The 14,835-nt window shown below is 45.8% G+C and overlaps 1 protein-coding gene across 11 annotated transcripts in view; it reads right to left on the bottom strand.

Annotated features, from left to right (window-relative positions):
* The window catches only part of Phactr1 (phosphatase and actin regulator 1), a 486,260-nt gene that overhangs the window by 66,438 nt on the left and 404,987 nt on the right, over positions 1–14,835 (bottom strand). For 8 of the 11 annotated variants that reach the window (XM_040282130.2, XM_040282134.2, XM_040282133.2 and 5 more), the window contains one exon: positions 12,703–12,909. The exons of the other annotated variants lie outside the window; for them this stretch is intronic. In XM_040282130.2, the coding sequence (XP_040138064.1) occupies positions 12,703–12,909 (207 nt within the window). The remainder of the gene's footprint in view (positions 1–12,702; positions 12,910–14,835) is intronic. 11 annotated transcript variants of the gene reach the window in all.

Genomic DNA, 14,835 nt, shown 5'->3' with positions numbered 1-14,835 from the left:
TGTGGGCAGAGAGCTTTTTTTTTTCTGGTACTGGAGATTGAACTCAGGGGCACTCAACTACTGAGTCACATTCCCAGCCCTATTCTGTATTTTATTTAGAGACAAGCTCTCACTGAGTGGCTTAGCACCTTGCTTTTGCTGAGGCTGGCTTTGAACTTGAGATCCTCCTGACTCAGCCTCCTGAATGGCTGGGATTACAGGCATCTGCCACCTCACCCAGCATGTGGGCAGAGCTTTCAATTTTACTTGCCCTAAAATGCTTTAAGGACATTTTAGTTATGTTTACCTAAAGAGCCTTTCTTTTTGCAGAATGGGGATGGAACTCAGGGGTGCACTTTGCCAGGTGGCCATACTGTCTTAGAATCAGGTGACAAAACCCAGTGGCAATGGGCAAGCGGGGCAAGCAGTTGAGCTAAGAGGCGTCTAGATGAGCATCTTCGCAGTTCTTCATGTTTGCCACGAGACACTGGGGGGTGGCCCACATTTCAAGGTTCTCTGGGGCACACCACTCACCTACTGAGAGCCCATGGGAAAGAACATGGAACTTGGAATCAGAAAAACCAAATTCCTTGCCATCAACTAGCTGGGAAAGGTATCTAGCCTTTTTAGAATTCAGTCTCCTCACCTGTAAAAATCCGGGGATAAAAATGCTGCCTTTTCCCTGGACAGCACCTTGCTTTGTATCTACAGGATCTGGGCTGTTTCCTCATGTTGGGGGACACTCTGCCTCTTGCATGGGTAGTGCCTACGGTGGTGGGGACTGCTAGAGTACAGTATACACTGTGTCCTCCTGCAGCCTGATTGACAGGGATGTGGGGTGTTCATAAAGCTGTCTCAGTTGATGGAGTGAAAGAAACCGAAAAAAAAAAAAAGAAAGAAAGAGAAAGAGAGAACATTTGATTTGCAGGGAACAAGGAAAATAAACCCAAACTGTGTCACAGAGCCATAAAATCCAAGATGGTCTTAATTCCAAGCAATGACATAGCTATGGCTTATGACTTCAGACAAGGACACAAAAATGCAGGATTAATTCTGTAGTCAGTTCTGGGGCCACAGGACCGAGGGCTATGAGTGAGAAAAGTGTGGGCTAAATGAATACAGGTGGAACGTCGCCAGTCTGAAGTTCAAAGTGCTGATATGATTTTCCGGAGTGGAAAATCCCACCCCTGACCTCGTGTGACAGGTTGCAGTCAAAATGCAGGTGCACTAAAAATACTGTGTAAAGTCACTATCAGGAGTCGCTTGGGTGGAGCACACCTGTAGTCCCAGAGACTCAGAAAGCCGAGGCAGGAGGATCACAAGTTTGAGGCCAGCCTCAGCTACGAGGTGGCCATACTATCTTAAGAAACCGGTGACAAAAACCTGTCTCAAAATAAAACAGAAAGTACTGAGAACGTAGCCCAGTGGTAGAGCACTTGCCTAGCATGAGTGAGGGTTCAATCTCCCCGACCCCGTCCCACCCAATTACTATCAGGCTAAGTGAACCAGGTGTATATGAAACACACATGAGTTTTGTATATAGACCTGGGTCCCGTCTCCAGGATAGCTTATTGTGTATATGTGCAAATAGTATAAAAATCTAAAAAAAAGTTCCAAAATCTGAAACACTTCTAGTTCTAAGAATTTTTGACACCTCTAGCTTCTCTTCTCACTACCACAAATGAACTTTCCAATTGGCACCTGCTGCAGGAGCCCTTTGTAACTGTTCGTGCATCACCAGGACCTGTCAGGGATAGTAGCACTTAGTGCCTAATGAACAAAGGCGTTGTAACAATTTCTCAGTCCTTTGGCACCTGATTTCAGTGTTTTAGATGCTTTGATCTCCTCTCAGAGATATGGGCTTTAAACCTGAAAGCACGGAGGGCAACCAGAAATGTACTTAGAACTTTGAAATCAAAGTCCGGCATCACTGACCTGCTGGATGAGATCCCTCCTGGCCTGCACTAGGGAGCTCAGAGAGCTCTATCGATTCCTTCAGCACACCAGGCCCCCCGAAGGACCATAATAAGGTGGCCTGGCACTTTGCTTCCGTCAGAGGCAAAATGTGCTGGCTGGTCCCCTGTGGCGAGAGGGTTGGTGCAGAGAGAAACAAGGGTACAGAATGGAGCTCATGTCCGATGCCTCAGATCTGGCTTTCTCCCCCAGACCGGGATGGCATGTGGCTGTCATAGCTGTCGATAAGACCACTGCATATTTTTTTAGACATTATAAGTCACCTATGTAAAAAATATATTATACTGTGTATTTTTGTAGCCAAGGACCAGTGCTATCCACAGCAGACAGAGCAGGACAGGAGAGGGCCCTGCAACTGGTCCCTGAGCTGTGACATCTGAGCCTGCTGCAGGACAGACATATGGAAGTTGAGAGGTCCAGGGACGGCCAGCTGAAAGGAGGCCAGATCCCACAGTGCCCACAACAGGGCGGGCCCAGGATGGCTGCTGTCTGGGACTCAGCCGGGAGCTGAGAGGCAATCCAGGCAAAATCACAGTCGGGAGGGTTATCCGAGAGCTGCTCATGCGCTCTCTCAGCACTAGAATGACGGATAGGGCCGTGAAGTTCGAAGGATATAAATTTAGATCAGGTGCAAGAAAACACTACCTAGGCCATTGGTAGAATGACTAAGAGGTAGGATAGTCATGGTGAAGGGACAAATCAGTCCAAACACGGCCCACAGAAGTATTGTAAAGGGAAAATAAGATGGCTGCAGCTCATCGCTCACCTTGACTCTCTCTGGGGCATTTATAAATATATAGAAATAAACATATCTCTGATATATTTGTACATCATTGGAGGTCACGCCCTGCATTGATGGCTGGTGGCTGGTGAGACCACCTGAAGTGTGGGTCTGGAAGGCCCACCCACTCTCCCTGAATTTCCTGGGGCACTCCCTGGGACCTGGGGCTGGACCATGAGTTTGGCCAATGGGAGGCTGTCACCTGGCAAGTGAGTACAAGATACTACACAAGGTGGCTTTTCCATGTTTCCTGTGAACACTACAGAATGCGGAGGAGTGGGATTTCATGTATGGCAGGATTCAGAGCTGGAGAATATTCTGCTTACTTTCCCTAGAGAAGCCAGTATCCTGCTTTGAACTTTCGGGCAAATGATCCTCCAAGCCATCCAGAAGGGCCTTCAGCAGCAGGGGCCTCCCTCTTCTGAGGGCCTCCTATTCTCTGCTGGGCAGCGTTAGCTAAAAACCCAGCAAGAAACAAGGCCCACTGAATCCCTACCCTTGTGAAGATTCCCCTGGACTTTTTTTTTTTTTTTTAAGGTACTGGGGATTGAACTCAGGGTCACTTGATCACTGAGCCACATCTCCAGCCCTTTTGTATTTTATTTTGAGATAGGGTCTCACGGAGTTGCTTAGGGCCTCACTAAGTTGCTGAGGCTGGCTTTGAACTTGCAATCCTCCTGCCTCAGCCTCCCAAGCCACGGAGATTGCAGGCATGCACCACTGCGCCCGGCTTCCCTGGATGTTTTTAAACATCGAAGAGGAATAACAAGGGCAATGGGTGGATTTCAGGTGGATGATAAATATCCCTCTGGTGACATTTATGTATGGAGTTGCACATCCGTTCAAGAGCATCAATGTCCACTTCTTTCCCAAGAAGATCAAGGGGAGGTGCTAAAATCTAGCAGTTGATGCTCAGAGTCCACACAGGAGGCCACTCTCTCCTACCAAGCTAAAGACCCCGCCTGGCATCCGAGGCTTCCCAGTTTCCCTTTGCCACACTCCCAGCCCCCACTTTCATGACTACGCTACAAGAATCCCGAATCCTTATCACGCAGGACTGTTTGTTATCTCTTGAGCACGACATGCCTCATACTTAGGTGCCGTGTCTGTTCTACTTGTTGTTGAAGAACAAGCTCTTTCTCAACACCTACCTGTCAAAACTGAACTCACCCCTAAGGCCCGACTTAAACACGTCCCCATGGTGATCCTCTTCTGTATCCCTCCAAAAGGATCTGACCTCTTCTTATTTGAATTTCTTTAGCGTCCTTTGTCTCCCTCCTTACGATGAACATTTTCTGTAGCTAATTACTGCCTGCAGCTGCCTTAGCAATATGAGGGCTTAGCAGAACACCTGCACAGAGTGGGCCCTCCAAATGTGATTGCTGAGTCAATTAAATCTCCAACCCAACAGTGCTACAAGAAGAAGAAGAGGAGGAGGAAGAAGAAGAGGAGGAGGAGGAGGAGGAGGAGGAGGAGGGAGGAGAAATGAAAAGAAAAAAGAGAAACAGGCATTTTGCTACAATCTTGCTCTGGTTGTAGAATTCAGAGCAGCAAGCACCCTTTAAAAATGTGCTGTGACTCTGTGTACAACCAGAGACATGAAAAATTGTGCTCTGTGTGTGTAACATGAACTGAAATGCATTCAGCTGTTATATATAACAAATTAGAATACATTTTAAAAAGTTTTGATCAATAAATAATCCATACAGGTATTACAGGAAAAAGAAAGTCTGCATTTTGAGAAAAGAAAACCAAGATTGGAAAAACATGGAGAAATCGCTGTAAAAAGTCAATTCCTTCTATCCACATTTTAAATGTTCTGTATATTGTGAGTTTTTCTGACTGGGTCTAGCCTGTTGTTAGGGGTGGCCAGGAGCATGACTTTCTCATGTAAAGGACAGCCAGACCCCTCCTCCACCAGGGCCAGGCACCAGGCAACCCGAGGCCACCCTTGTGCAACAAGGCTGGTTGAAATTACTCAAAGTAGCTAATCCTAAATGGTTTCCTGCAGAAACCCCAGGAAAGGCTCTGGCCTCGGCTTTCCCCTGGCTCCCCCTTTCTGACCCCTGATTGCTCCAAGGCTCCCCCCACCTTTAAGTAGCCCTGCATGGTGTGCTCTGTGGTGCTGCCGTCCCTGGGACCCGTGGAGATAGTAAATGTGCTTTCCTCAGCCTCTTCTGTGTGTCCATCTGCAGGTGTGCTCCACTGGGCATCACCTAAAGGGCCAGAACATCTTCAAAAACCACAGTTACCAAGGGAGCATGGACTTTAAGACTCTCTGTCTTCCAGGTTACAATTCATTGTTTCCAATTGGAGGCACAAGTGAAGTCCACGTTCTTGGCATTCCAACCTGCTTTCTTGCACTGTCAGAGCAGGACACCAGGAGGGAAGGCAGGGACAGAGGCAGAGGTGCATGACTGTGCAGGGCTGAACAGGAGGGAGGTGGCAGGTGGGGGGGGGTTGTTGAGAAGCGAAGAGAGAGGATCAGAAGGCGACAGAGGGTCAAGATGAATTCACACATCAGAATGCCACTGTGGAGCCCTGACCATGTTCACAGAACCAGAGGGACAGCTATGGTCTTGGCTTGACAAACACTGGGTTTCTATTCTCATCAGACATGCGTAAGCGCTAGGGCTGAAAATCCCACAGGGCACATGTGCCATTTGTCAGGCAAAATTATAGCTGCAAACACTTTAGCAATGTCGAAATCTGCAATCACCTAAGATCCCAGAACATACAGCCACCCCTCAATACTGAGAAGTGGTATCCTCAATACTGAGAAGTGGTTCCAGGAACCCTGCAGACGTGTTCCCAAATCAGTGGATGCACCAGTCCCTTACATAAAATGGCTAAGGGCTGCCCAGACCCTACACAATCCTTCTGAATACTTCAATCACCTCTAGATTTAACTTATAAGACCTGATACAGTGAAAATGCTAGATGAATAGAGTGATTTTTATGCCCTATTTTTAAAATTCATATTGTTTGTTATTATACTTTTAAAATTGTTTTCCCCTCTAAATATTTTTGACTGCAGTTGGTCGAATCTGAAAGTGGGGACCCCACAGATATGAAGGACCGACCGTAGAAAGTCACCTGTATTCCAGGTGCAAGTAAGCCCTGGGCAGGTTTGGGTTATCAGAAGGATCTGCTTTTAGGGACCAGTGGCGGTCCCTTTTCTCTTCTGCACTGCCTCTGACGGTGGCCAACACTGCCCATGTGATTTGCCTCTGTTCCCGGCTGGCTCTATGGACCATCTCCTTTTGGTCTGTTCTTTGAAATCCAATCAAACTGAACTCAAGATCCTCCCGTGGTAACCAAGTGCTTTGAGGACACTACTTATTTTTAAAAGACTAGAGAACATTTGTGAATTGTGGACTGAATTGTGTCCCCACCTCGCCTCATATTCATATGACAAAGGATTAACCGCAGAGTGACCATATTTGGAGTAGGAACTAATTAAGCAAGGTCATAAGGTTGGGATCCTAACTTGATAGGATTAGTGTCTTTATAAGAAGAGACACCAGATCTCTCTCTCTCTCTCTCTGTCTGTCTCTCTCTCTCTTTCTTTCTCTCTCTCTCTCTCTCTCTTTTTCTCTCCCCCTCTTTCTCTTCCCCCTGCAAGTAAGAAAGCAGCAGGTCTATGAGCCAGGGAGAGAGTCCGACCAGATGTGAAATGTGCCAGGCCTTGATCCTGGACTTCTAGCCTCTGGGACTGAAGAAAATAGACTTCTGTTGTCTAATCCACCCAGTCTGTCTCATTTTTTTTTTAGAGTAGCCCAAGGAAACTAATGTAAGTTATTAAAATAAAGAAGCAGATTTTCTAATTTATTAATTGGATTAATACATACAAAGCTAAAAAAAGAAAGAAAGCTGATGATATAAAAAAAACAATGGAATAAGCATCTTGGTATAAACTAATGATTATAAGTGAGGATTTGGAGTTAAACAGAATGGGTTAGGGTTCCTTCTCTGTGGAATCATGGTTAAGTCATTTAACTTCTCCAAATTTGCTTTCATCTTCGATGCAAAGGAGGTAAGAATGAGGTATCTACATCACAGGACTGAATGCTGCATGATAAAGTTCTTAAAATTTTGGCTGCCATTATTAACACAATTGTGAATGTCAAGCTGTGAAGCAGAGCTATCAAGTAAATTGACCTTTTTTCAGTACCAGGGATTAAACCCAGGGGTACTTAACATCCCTATCCCTTTTTTATATTTTATTTTGAGACAGGGTCTGGCTGAGTTGCTCAGGGCCTTGCTAAGTTGCTGAGGCTGGCTTTGAACTCATGATCCTCCTGCCTCAGTCTCTTGAATCACTGGGATAATGGGAGTGTTCTACTGCGCCTGGCCTACAGTGATTATTCTTGGCAAGGGATTGAACCCGGGTCTTGTGCATAGTAGGCCAGCACTCTACCACTGAGCTACATCTTCAGCCCTTTCAAAAAAAAATATTTTGAGACAGGGTCTCCCTAATTTGCCCAGGCTGGACTTGAACTTGTGATCCTCTGCTTCAGCCTCCTGAATAGTCGGGATTACAGGTGTGTGCCACATGCCTGGCTGGGATTCGTCTTCATTGGACTGTCGTTACAGGGTACTTTATGGAGAAGGTGTGGGTTGTTCACTTAATGCTTAACATTGGATTTTGGGGTCAGGATGCCTGAGAGGTGACTGATGAACACTTAGGTAGAAGACAGGGGTCTCTGCCCTTTTTTTGGGGGGACATCTATCATTCTAATAAGAATCTACTTTGAGATTCATTCACCTCAGAGCAAACTCAGAACACAACCAGCTTCGCTGGAGAATTTCCTTCCATAAAGGCAGGAACCTGATACCCCAAAACTCCGGACCCTGTATTACATGCCACTGTGCAGGCTGATGGTGGGGAAGATGAGATGGGAGAGAACAAGAGAAGAAGATGGTCTGAGAGAGCCTCTCTCAGCCAGGCTGGAGAGCAGAGAAGAACGGCAAATATTCTGCAAGCTCACTGCGAATTCCTGGGAGAGTGGAAGCAAAGGTCAAGGTAGGGATGATTTTGAATGTGACTCCTTGATCCTGAACTTGGAAGCAGCTCTGGTCCAGGGCCTTATTTCCTCCAGCACACCCATCCAGATCATTAACCACTGTCACTCTCTCTTAATCACCCCTGGGGTCTTTCAATTATCCTGTGTTTCCTTTCAAACATGTCAACAGAACAAGACACGGAGAACATGCTCACACTCATACGTCTCCATTTACAGCTCTGGAATTCCGAGTTTATTAATTCCTTCTGACATGGGCCAGATGTCTCTAGAGTAATTAGTAACAGAACAGGGTTAATGGAGCTGCCTCTTGGTGATGCAGATTCACTATGACTGATCGCTCACTTATAAAAATTAAATAAGTTTAATGAGTTTAGACCCAAAAGGATAGTAATAAGCTCGCAGACCATAGATCTCTCCAAAGATGTTATTCTTTTTTTTTTTAACCATATATATATATGGTATACAGCAAGGATACAATGTATTTTTTAAAATATTTTTTTAGTTGTAGATGGACAAAATACCTTAATCCTATTTATTTATTATTTTAGGTGGTGCTGAGGTTCGAACACAGTGCCTCACATGTGCTAGGCAAGCACTCTACCACTGAGCTGTTTCTGTGCACTTGATACAAGTCGTATGGCGGTGATATTCAGAGGGAATAGTCTACCCTCTTGGGGAAGGAGTAGGGAGGCCCGGAGCACTCTATTTGCTGACTTTTTTCAGTCTCCTACACACAGAGTCCCATGGACAGCAGCCACTCCAGCTTCAGAGCCAAGGCTCAGCTCCAGAGGGCCTCCATCCATTAGGTAACTAGCTAAATCAGAGAGTGTGGTGAGTTCCGGGATTCTCTGATGCCTCACCCTGGTCTGCGCTTTTCCTGCTGCCCCAGAGGCCTGTCAGCTCAGACTGCAAAGGCTGGAGGGAGCAGCCTCCCTGGCTCAGGTCATTCCGTTTCATTCCACCAGCAGTCTTGGAGTACACAGCCCAGAGCTGCCTCCGTCACTCCTCTAACGGGCCTTCGACCTTCTCCTCTTTCTGCTCATTCTACACAGTGACCTGGGAGAGGGTGGTTTCTGTCCTACCACCCGGTGCTCCTAAACCTCCGAAGCTTTCCCCTGCCCAGGGAAGGAGATCTGGATCTCCACACGCCCTTACCTAGGGACCTGTCTCTCCGTACAGCCCGAGAACCCCAGCTCAGGCAACTCTTCAATGCCCCAACACGGTCACCTCTGAGCCCAGGGTCTTCCTTCCTGGAATCCTTTCTCTCCTTCTCCATAAATGACCTTCATGGTTCACACGCCCTCAGCCTTCTCCAGGGGCCCCTTTGTGAGGCTGCCCTGAACCACAGGCTCAGGTACCGGAGCACTCTATTTGCTATATCCAGGTAATTCAGCTGTCCCTTGCCACCTGTGGGGCACTGGTTCCAGGACCCTCATGGATACCCAAACCCACAGATGTTCAAGTTCCTGATAGAAAAGGGTGCAGCCTTTGCATACTCTCCCGTGCACTTTAAACCATCTCTACATGACCCATAATACCTACTACAACGTATTCTGTAAAGAGTCATATGGTATTATTTAGGGAATAATGATAAGGAAAAAAGTTTGTACTCTTTTGGTGTAGAAATGATTTTTTTCCCCCCAGATATTTCTGATCTGTGTTGGTTGAATCACGGATACAGAACCCAGGCCCAGGGAGGGCTCACTGTACATGTCCCCATTAACTTGTCACAGAGCAGAATTCACTTTGATACTTAGTGCAGTATTCTGTCTATAGTAAGGCTGTTGGATAAAAAAAAAAAGTGCTCCATGTCATGTAGGGGTTTATTTTGGACAATATTTAACCTTTCTTAAGAGAAATTTGATACCAGAGGTTTAAAAGTCACGTAAATTTTGACTTGGCAATTCTAGTCCTAGAGATAAACGAGGGAAACCTGGACATACTTATAAAGATAGATGTAGGCTGTTGTAGGTGTTCACTGTTGGGGTTTTACAAGAGAGAAGGCAGTGCCCACCCAGTAATTCTTGATGGACGCCAAGCAGCTAATAAAATCACATTGTGGAATATTTACTATATAAATATTATATACTGAATATTTACTAACATGAGAATCAGCTCACAATGTGTCATTAAGCACTAAAAGCAGGTGGTAAGATCACACGTACAGCAATATTCAATTTTTATTCTAGAGAGACATGGGCAGTAGGCATCTCTCAGATCAAAGCGTGGGGGGCTATTTGTCCTTTGTGATTTAAACTTCTGGGCCTTGAACTGGAGGGCTACTAATGTGTTGAACAGTCCCTTTAGAGGGACATTTGCCACAAATACACAACTGGGTTGGACTATGCATGAGCAGAGCAGTCTGGAGCAAGACTGTGCTGAAGTCGGACAGACACTCGACTAGGACAGGAACAGCATCTGCCTCTGCAGGAGGTAAGAAACTCAGGGTCACATCATGCTGCTACTGAACAATTCCTGTCAGCCTGGAAAAGGACCTATTTTTCTTGGACTTCAGTTTTCTATTAAAAGAGAGGGGTATATTCTTGCCTATCACCAGCCCCACTGCATGCTATAAAATGCTGTAGAAACTCTTTAGAAAAATATCAAACACAAAAGAGCCACTTCAACAAATGGTGCTGGGAAAACTGGAAATCCATATGCAGCAAAATGAAACTGAGCCCCTCTCTCTCTCTCACCATGCACAAGGACCTAGGAATTAAACCAGAGACCCTGCACCTAGTAGAAGAAAATGTAGGCCCAAATCTTCATCATGTTGGAGTAGGCCCCGACTTCCTTAACAAGACTTCTATAGCCCAAGATATAAAATGAAGAATCAATGAATGGAATGGATTCAATCTGAAAAGATTCTTCTCAGTAAAATAAATAATCAGTGAGGTGAAGAGAGAGCCTACAGAATGGGAGAAAATTTTTACCACACAAACATCAGAGAGTGCACTAATCTCTAGGATATATAAAGCACTCAAAAATCTTAAAAATAATCTTAAAAAAACCAAATAACCCAAGCAATAAAAGGAGTAAGGAACTGAACAGACACTTCTCAGAAGATGATATACAATTGATCAACAAATATATGAAGAAATTTCAACATCTCTAGCAATTAGAGAAATGCAAATCAAAACTACTCCAAGATTTCATCTCACTCCAGGCAGAATGGCAGCTATTAAGAATACAAACAACACGGGCTGGGGATGTGGCTCAAGCGGTAGCGTGCTCGTACGGGGCGCTGGGTTCGATCCTTAGCACCACATACAAATAAAAAAATAAAGATGTGTGTCCACCGAAAACTAAAAAATAAATATTAAAAAATTCTCTAAAAAAAAAAAAGAATACAAACAACAATAAGTATTGGAGAAGATGTGGGGGGAAAGGCACATTCATACATTGCTGGTGGGACTGCAAATTTATGCAACCAATCTGGAAAGCAGTATGGAGATTCCCTGGAAAACTTGGAATGGAACCACCATTTGACCCAGCTATCCCACTTCTCAGTTTATACCCAAAGGACTTAAAAACAGCATACTATAGTAATGCAGCCACACTAATGTTTATAGCAGCACAATTCACAATAGGTGAACTGTGGAATCAACCTAGATGCCCTTCAATAGATGAATGAATAAAGAAACTGTGGTATACATATACAATGGAATGTTACTCAGCATTAAAAGAGAATAAAATCATGGAATTTGCAGGTAAATGGATGGAGTTGGAGAATATTATGCTAAGTGAAGTAAGCCAATTCCAAAAAAAAAAAAAAACAAAGATCAAATGTTTTCTCTGATATGTGGATGCTGATCCATAATGAGGGTGAAGGGGAGCATGGGAGGAATGGAGCAACTTTGTATAGGGCAAAGAGGAGGGGGAAGGAAGGGGTTATGGGGGTAGGAAAGAAGGTGGAATGACAGGGACATCATTAACCTAAGTACATGCATGACTCTACTTTGTGTACAACTAGAGACATGAAAAATTGTATTTTATATGTGTAATATGAATTTTAATGCATTCTGCTATAATGTGTAACAAAACAGAATAAATAAATAAATTTAAAAAATACCAAACACATGATTGGAAGCTGCTAGGATTATGATCAAGGTTCTCTAAAATCTTTAAGTATCTGATTATACTATAACCTCTGGTCACAAGGTGGTATCCGACTCAGGTGTCAATGTGCGGTGAAAAGCAATTTCACTGGGTACCCAGCTTAACAACCGTGGATGCATTCATTAACCCCTTAGGAAGAATAAAATCAGAATTCATGTGAGGACAATATTTCTAGCTTATTCTTCCTCTGAAAGCAATTCCCAAATACTTTACAGACTATTGACTCTGGTTTTCTTTCTTCCTTTTTAAAGAGAAAAGACAGTACTGAAATGAATTTTTTTATATTTTATTTTTTATTTTATTTTTTTTTTGTCATGCTGGAGATTAAACCTGGGGCCTTGCACGTTAGTCAAGTGCTCTACCACTGAGCTACACCCCCAGCCCCTGAAAAGAATTTTAATAGAACTATAGTGGTATTTAGATCAGTAAGTTAAAAACACAACATTTAAAAGCCTGACACACTCATTATGAAGGAAACTAGGCACTATTCTTTATCTCTGCCATCGTCTGATGCTGAATCTATTTGCCCAGGCAACTAATCTTGCATCAGTCACATGGATGCCACGCACATATTTACAGATACACAGGACTGAGGGCTCTTGGCAGATGGCTGGCAGGTGCATATCAAATGCTTTTTGACACAGACACAAATCCTGGTCATGGCTGCATGTACCAAGACACACAGAGAAACACCCACACATCCCACAAGACAGCCACCCCAGAGCGGGGCCTTCAGGCCTCGGATCCAAAGAGAAAGAGAGAAAGACGTTATCCCTTGAAGGGAAGGAGGGGCTGGGGGTCCCCGAGGATGTCTCCACTCACCTGTTAAGTGGTTGGCAATCCGGGTAGTGGGTTTGGGAGGCAGGGCCGGGGGCTGCTTGAGAAGGGACAGCTGCTTCACTGGGGTCTCCTCATGGTCTCCAGAGAAAGCAGCAGGTTTTTTGGGGGGCAGTAGCAGGACTGGTTTGGCGGTAGGATCTTGGGACAGGAGGACTCCAGACTCACTGGCAGAGGGACTCTCTTCAGACACTGAGGGGACAACCACATGATACACAGGAGACATTACACAGATGCAGAGCAGGGGCCGGGATGGCGGGGGACAGCCAGGAACACAGGACAGGGACGTGGCCCCGCTAGCAAGAGAGCAGAACACCATGCCGTAGGCTGTCACACGCACGTGGGGAGCTAAAGCGAGGACACTGGGAAGCTGATCAGGCAGAGGGGTCGTGGAGGGAGGCAGAGGGAAGGCAGAGGAAGAAAGAAGGGCGGGGGAAGGATCGAGAGGGAGAAAGCAGAGGAGGAAGGACATTTGCTGGTCAAACATGACACCAGTTCAAACTTGGCATTTGTCACTGTCTGTGGCTGCTCAGTGATGTGACAACCTAACAGCAGGGAAAGTGCACAGGTCAAGGATGAAGAGCTCTGCCCAGCAAGAGCAGAACCAAGTGCTGGCCCTGTCCAGGGCCCGTGTGCCCTTTGGGGGGAAGAGGGAGGGTGCTGGTGCAGTCCGGGTGTCACCCCTGGGTCTTGCTGTGTCTGCACTCAGGTCTGGGATGCCAGGTTCTGCAGACAGCGTGGAAGGCTCACATAGAAACTGCAGGCCTCGAGTGCTGGTCCTCTGGCCTCCAGTGGTCAGCACTGAGCCTCAGCCTGCAGGGAGGCTGGTTGTCAGGACACCTCCTGTTGGCCTGCTCCTACAAATCCATGAGCCCAAGATGCTAGGGGACACCTCTTTTCACCTCACCCCCTCTCCTCTTGTTGCCAGAATCCTGTGGACTTGTTTCAGTTCTCTCCATTTCCCTTTGCTCTGCAATGGGACCAACTTTTTCCTTCCCCAGGGGGACGGTGGGATGGGCTCAAGTTGGGAGCTGTCATGGTGGGTGGGGACAGCGCACACCTTCCTACCACGTTGGCAGCCTGGGTGTGACAGAGTGAGAGTCTACGACTTCTCTGGGATGACAGATTTCACTAAAACAATCACATCCACCTGATGCAATGTCATAAGGAAGGTGGGACATTTTAAAAATGATAATAAATCACTGTCTTTGGAAAATTCCCTGGAGGGGAGAATAAACTCAGCCGCATATCCTCTTGCCTCCTCTATCACTGTCCCCATGAGCAAGCTTGTCAAGGACTCCTCCCCTGTCCCGCCCTCCTTTTCTCCCTCTATCTGGAGATCACAGCAGAAATGCTTTGCAAAGAATCCCGGTGAGCACTAAATTCTCCCTGTCTCAAGGGACATTCTTATCACCAGTGACGAGCACACCAATGTGGCCGGGACTTGCCAAGTCCCACAGCAAAGCACAGGAATGAACTCTGTGAACCACCCCATGCCCCCGGCCTCCCGCTGTGGATATGAATCTGCACACGGTAAACAGAAGGGAGGTGGCCTCTCTGCCCATCCTCCAGGTCTGCCAAGAGGTTCCTTGCCCTGGATGGGTCTCCTGACACATGTACCAGTCCTACCTGTTGGGAGACGCCATCTCAGGGCTCATCAGTATCACTGTGCAAACCCCTTGAGAGCTGAGAATTGGCCACAGGAGTGACTGTGGACCAAAGAGGGAGGCCATGGTCAGAGGGCATCAAAGTTCACCCATCAACAGGCTCAAACTTAACCACTAAATTGCATGTGATTTAATCAACAATTCAATGAGTTGTATCCAGTAAACCGATACAACCATTCATCAGTACACTGGAGCTAGAGATTTAGGGGTATGGCCAGGCCTTGTGAACAGGCAAATTAGATCAGCACTAATTTATACAGAAATGTGGGGATTCTTCACCTTCATGACAGAGATGAGTGTAAGAAAATGAGACAATGATACTTTAAATTGTCAATATTACAAAAACCAGACACATCTCCTTTAAAATGATGGCGGTTATAGAACGATCTTTTTAAAACTGTAGAACAGTGTGTAAACACTCTTCTCGTGTTCTTAGATTCAGGATGTAGGA

This window comes from Ictidomys tridecemlineatus, chromosome 8 (assembly GCF_052094955.1).
Source record: "Ictidomys tridecemlineatus isolate mIctTri1 chromosome 8, mIctTri1.hap1, whole genome shotgun sequence".
Taxonomy (NCBI): domain Eukaryota; kingdom Metazoa; phylum Chordata; class Mammalia; order Rodentia; family Sciuridae; genus Ictidomys; species Ictidomys tridecemlineatus.
The sequence above is the reverse complement of the archived record's forward strand: the minus strand, read 5'-3'. Positions and strand labels throughout refer to the sequence as shown.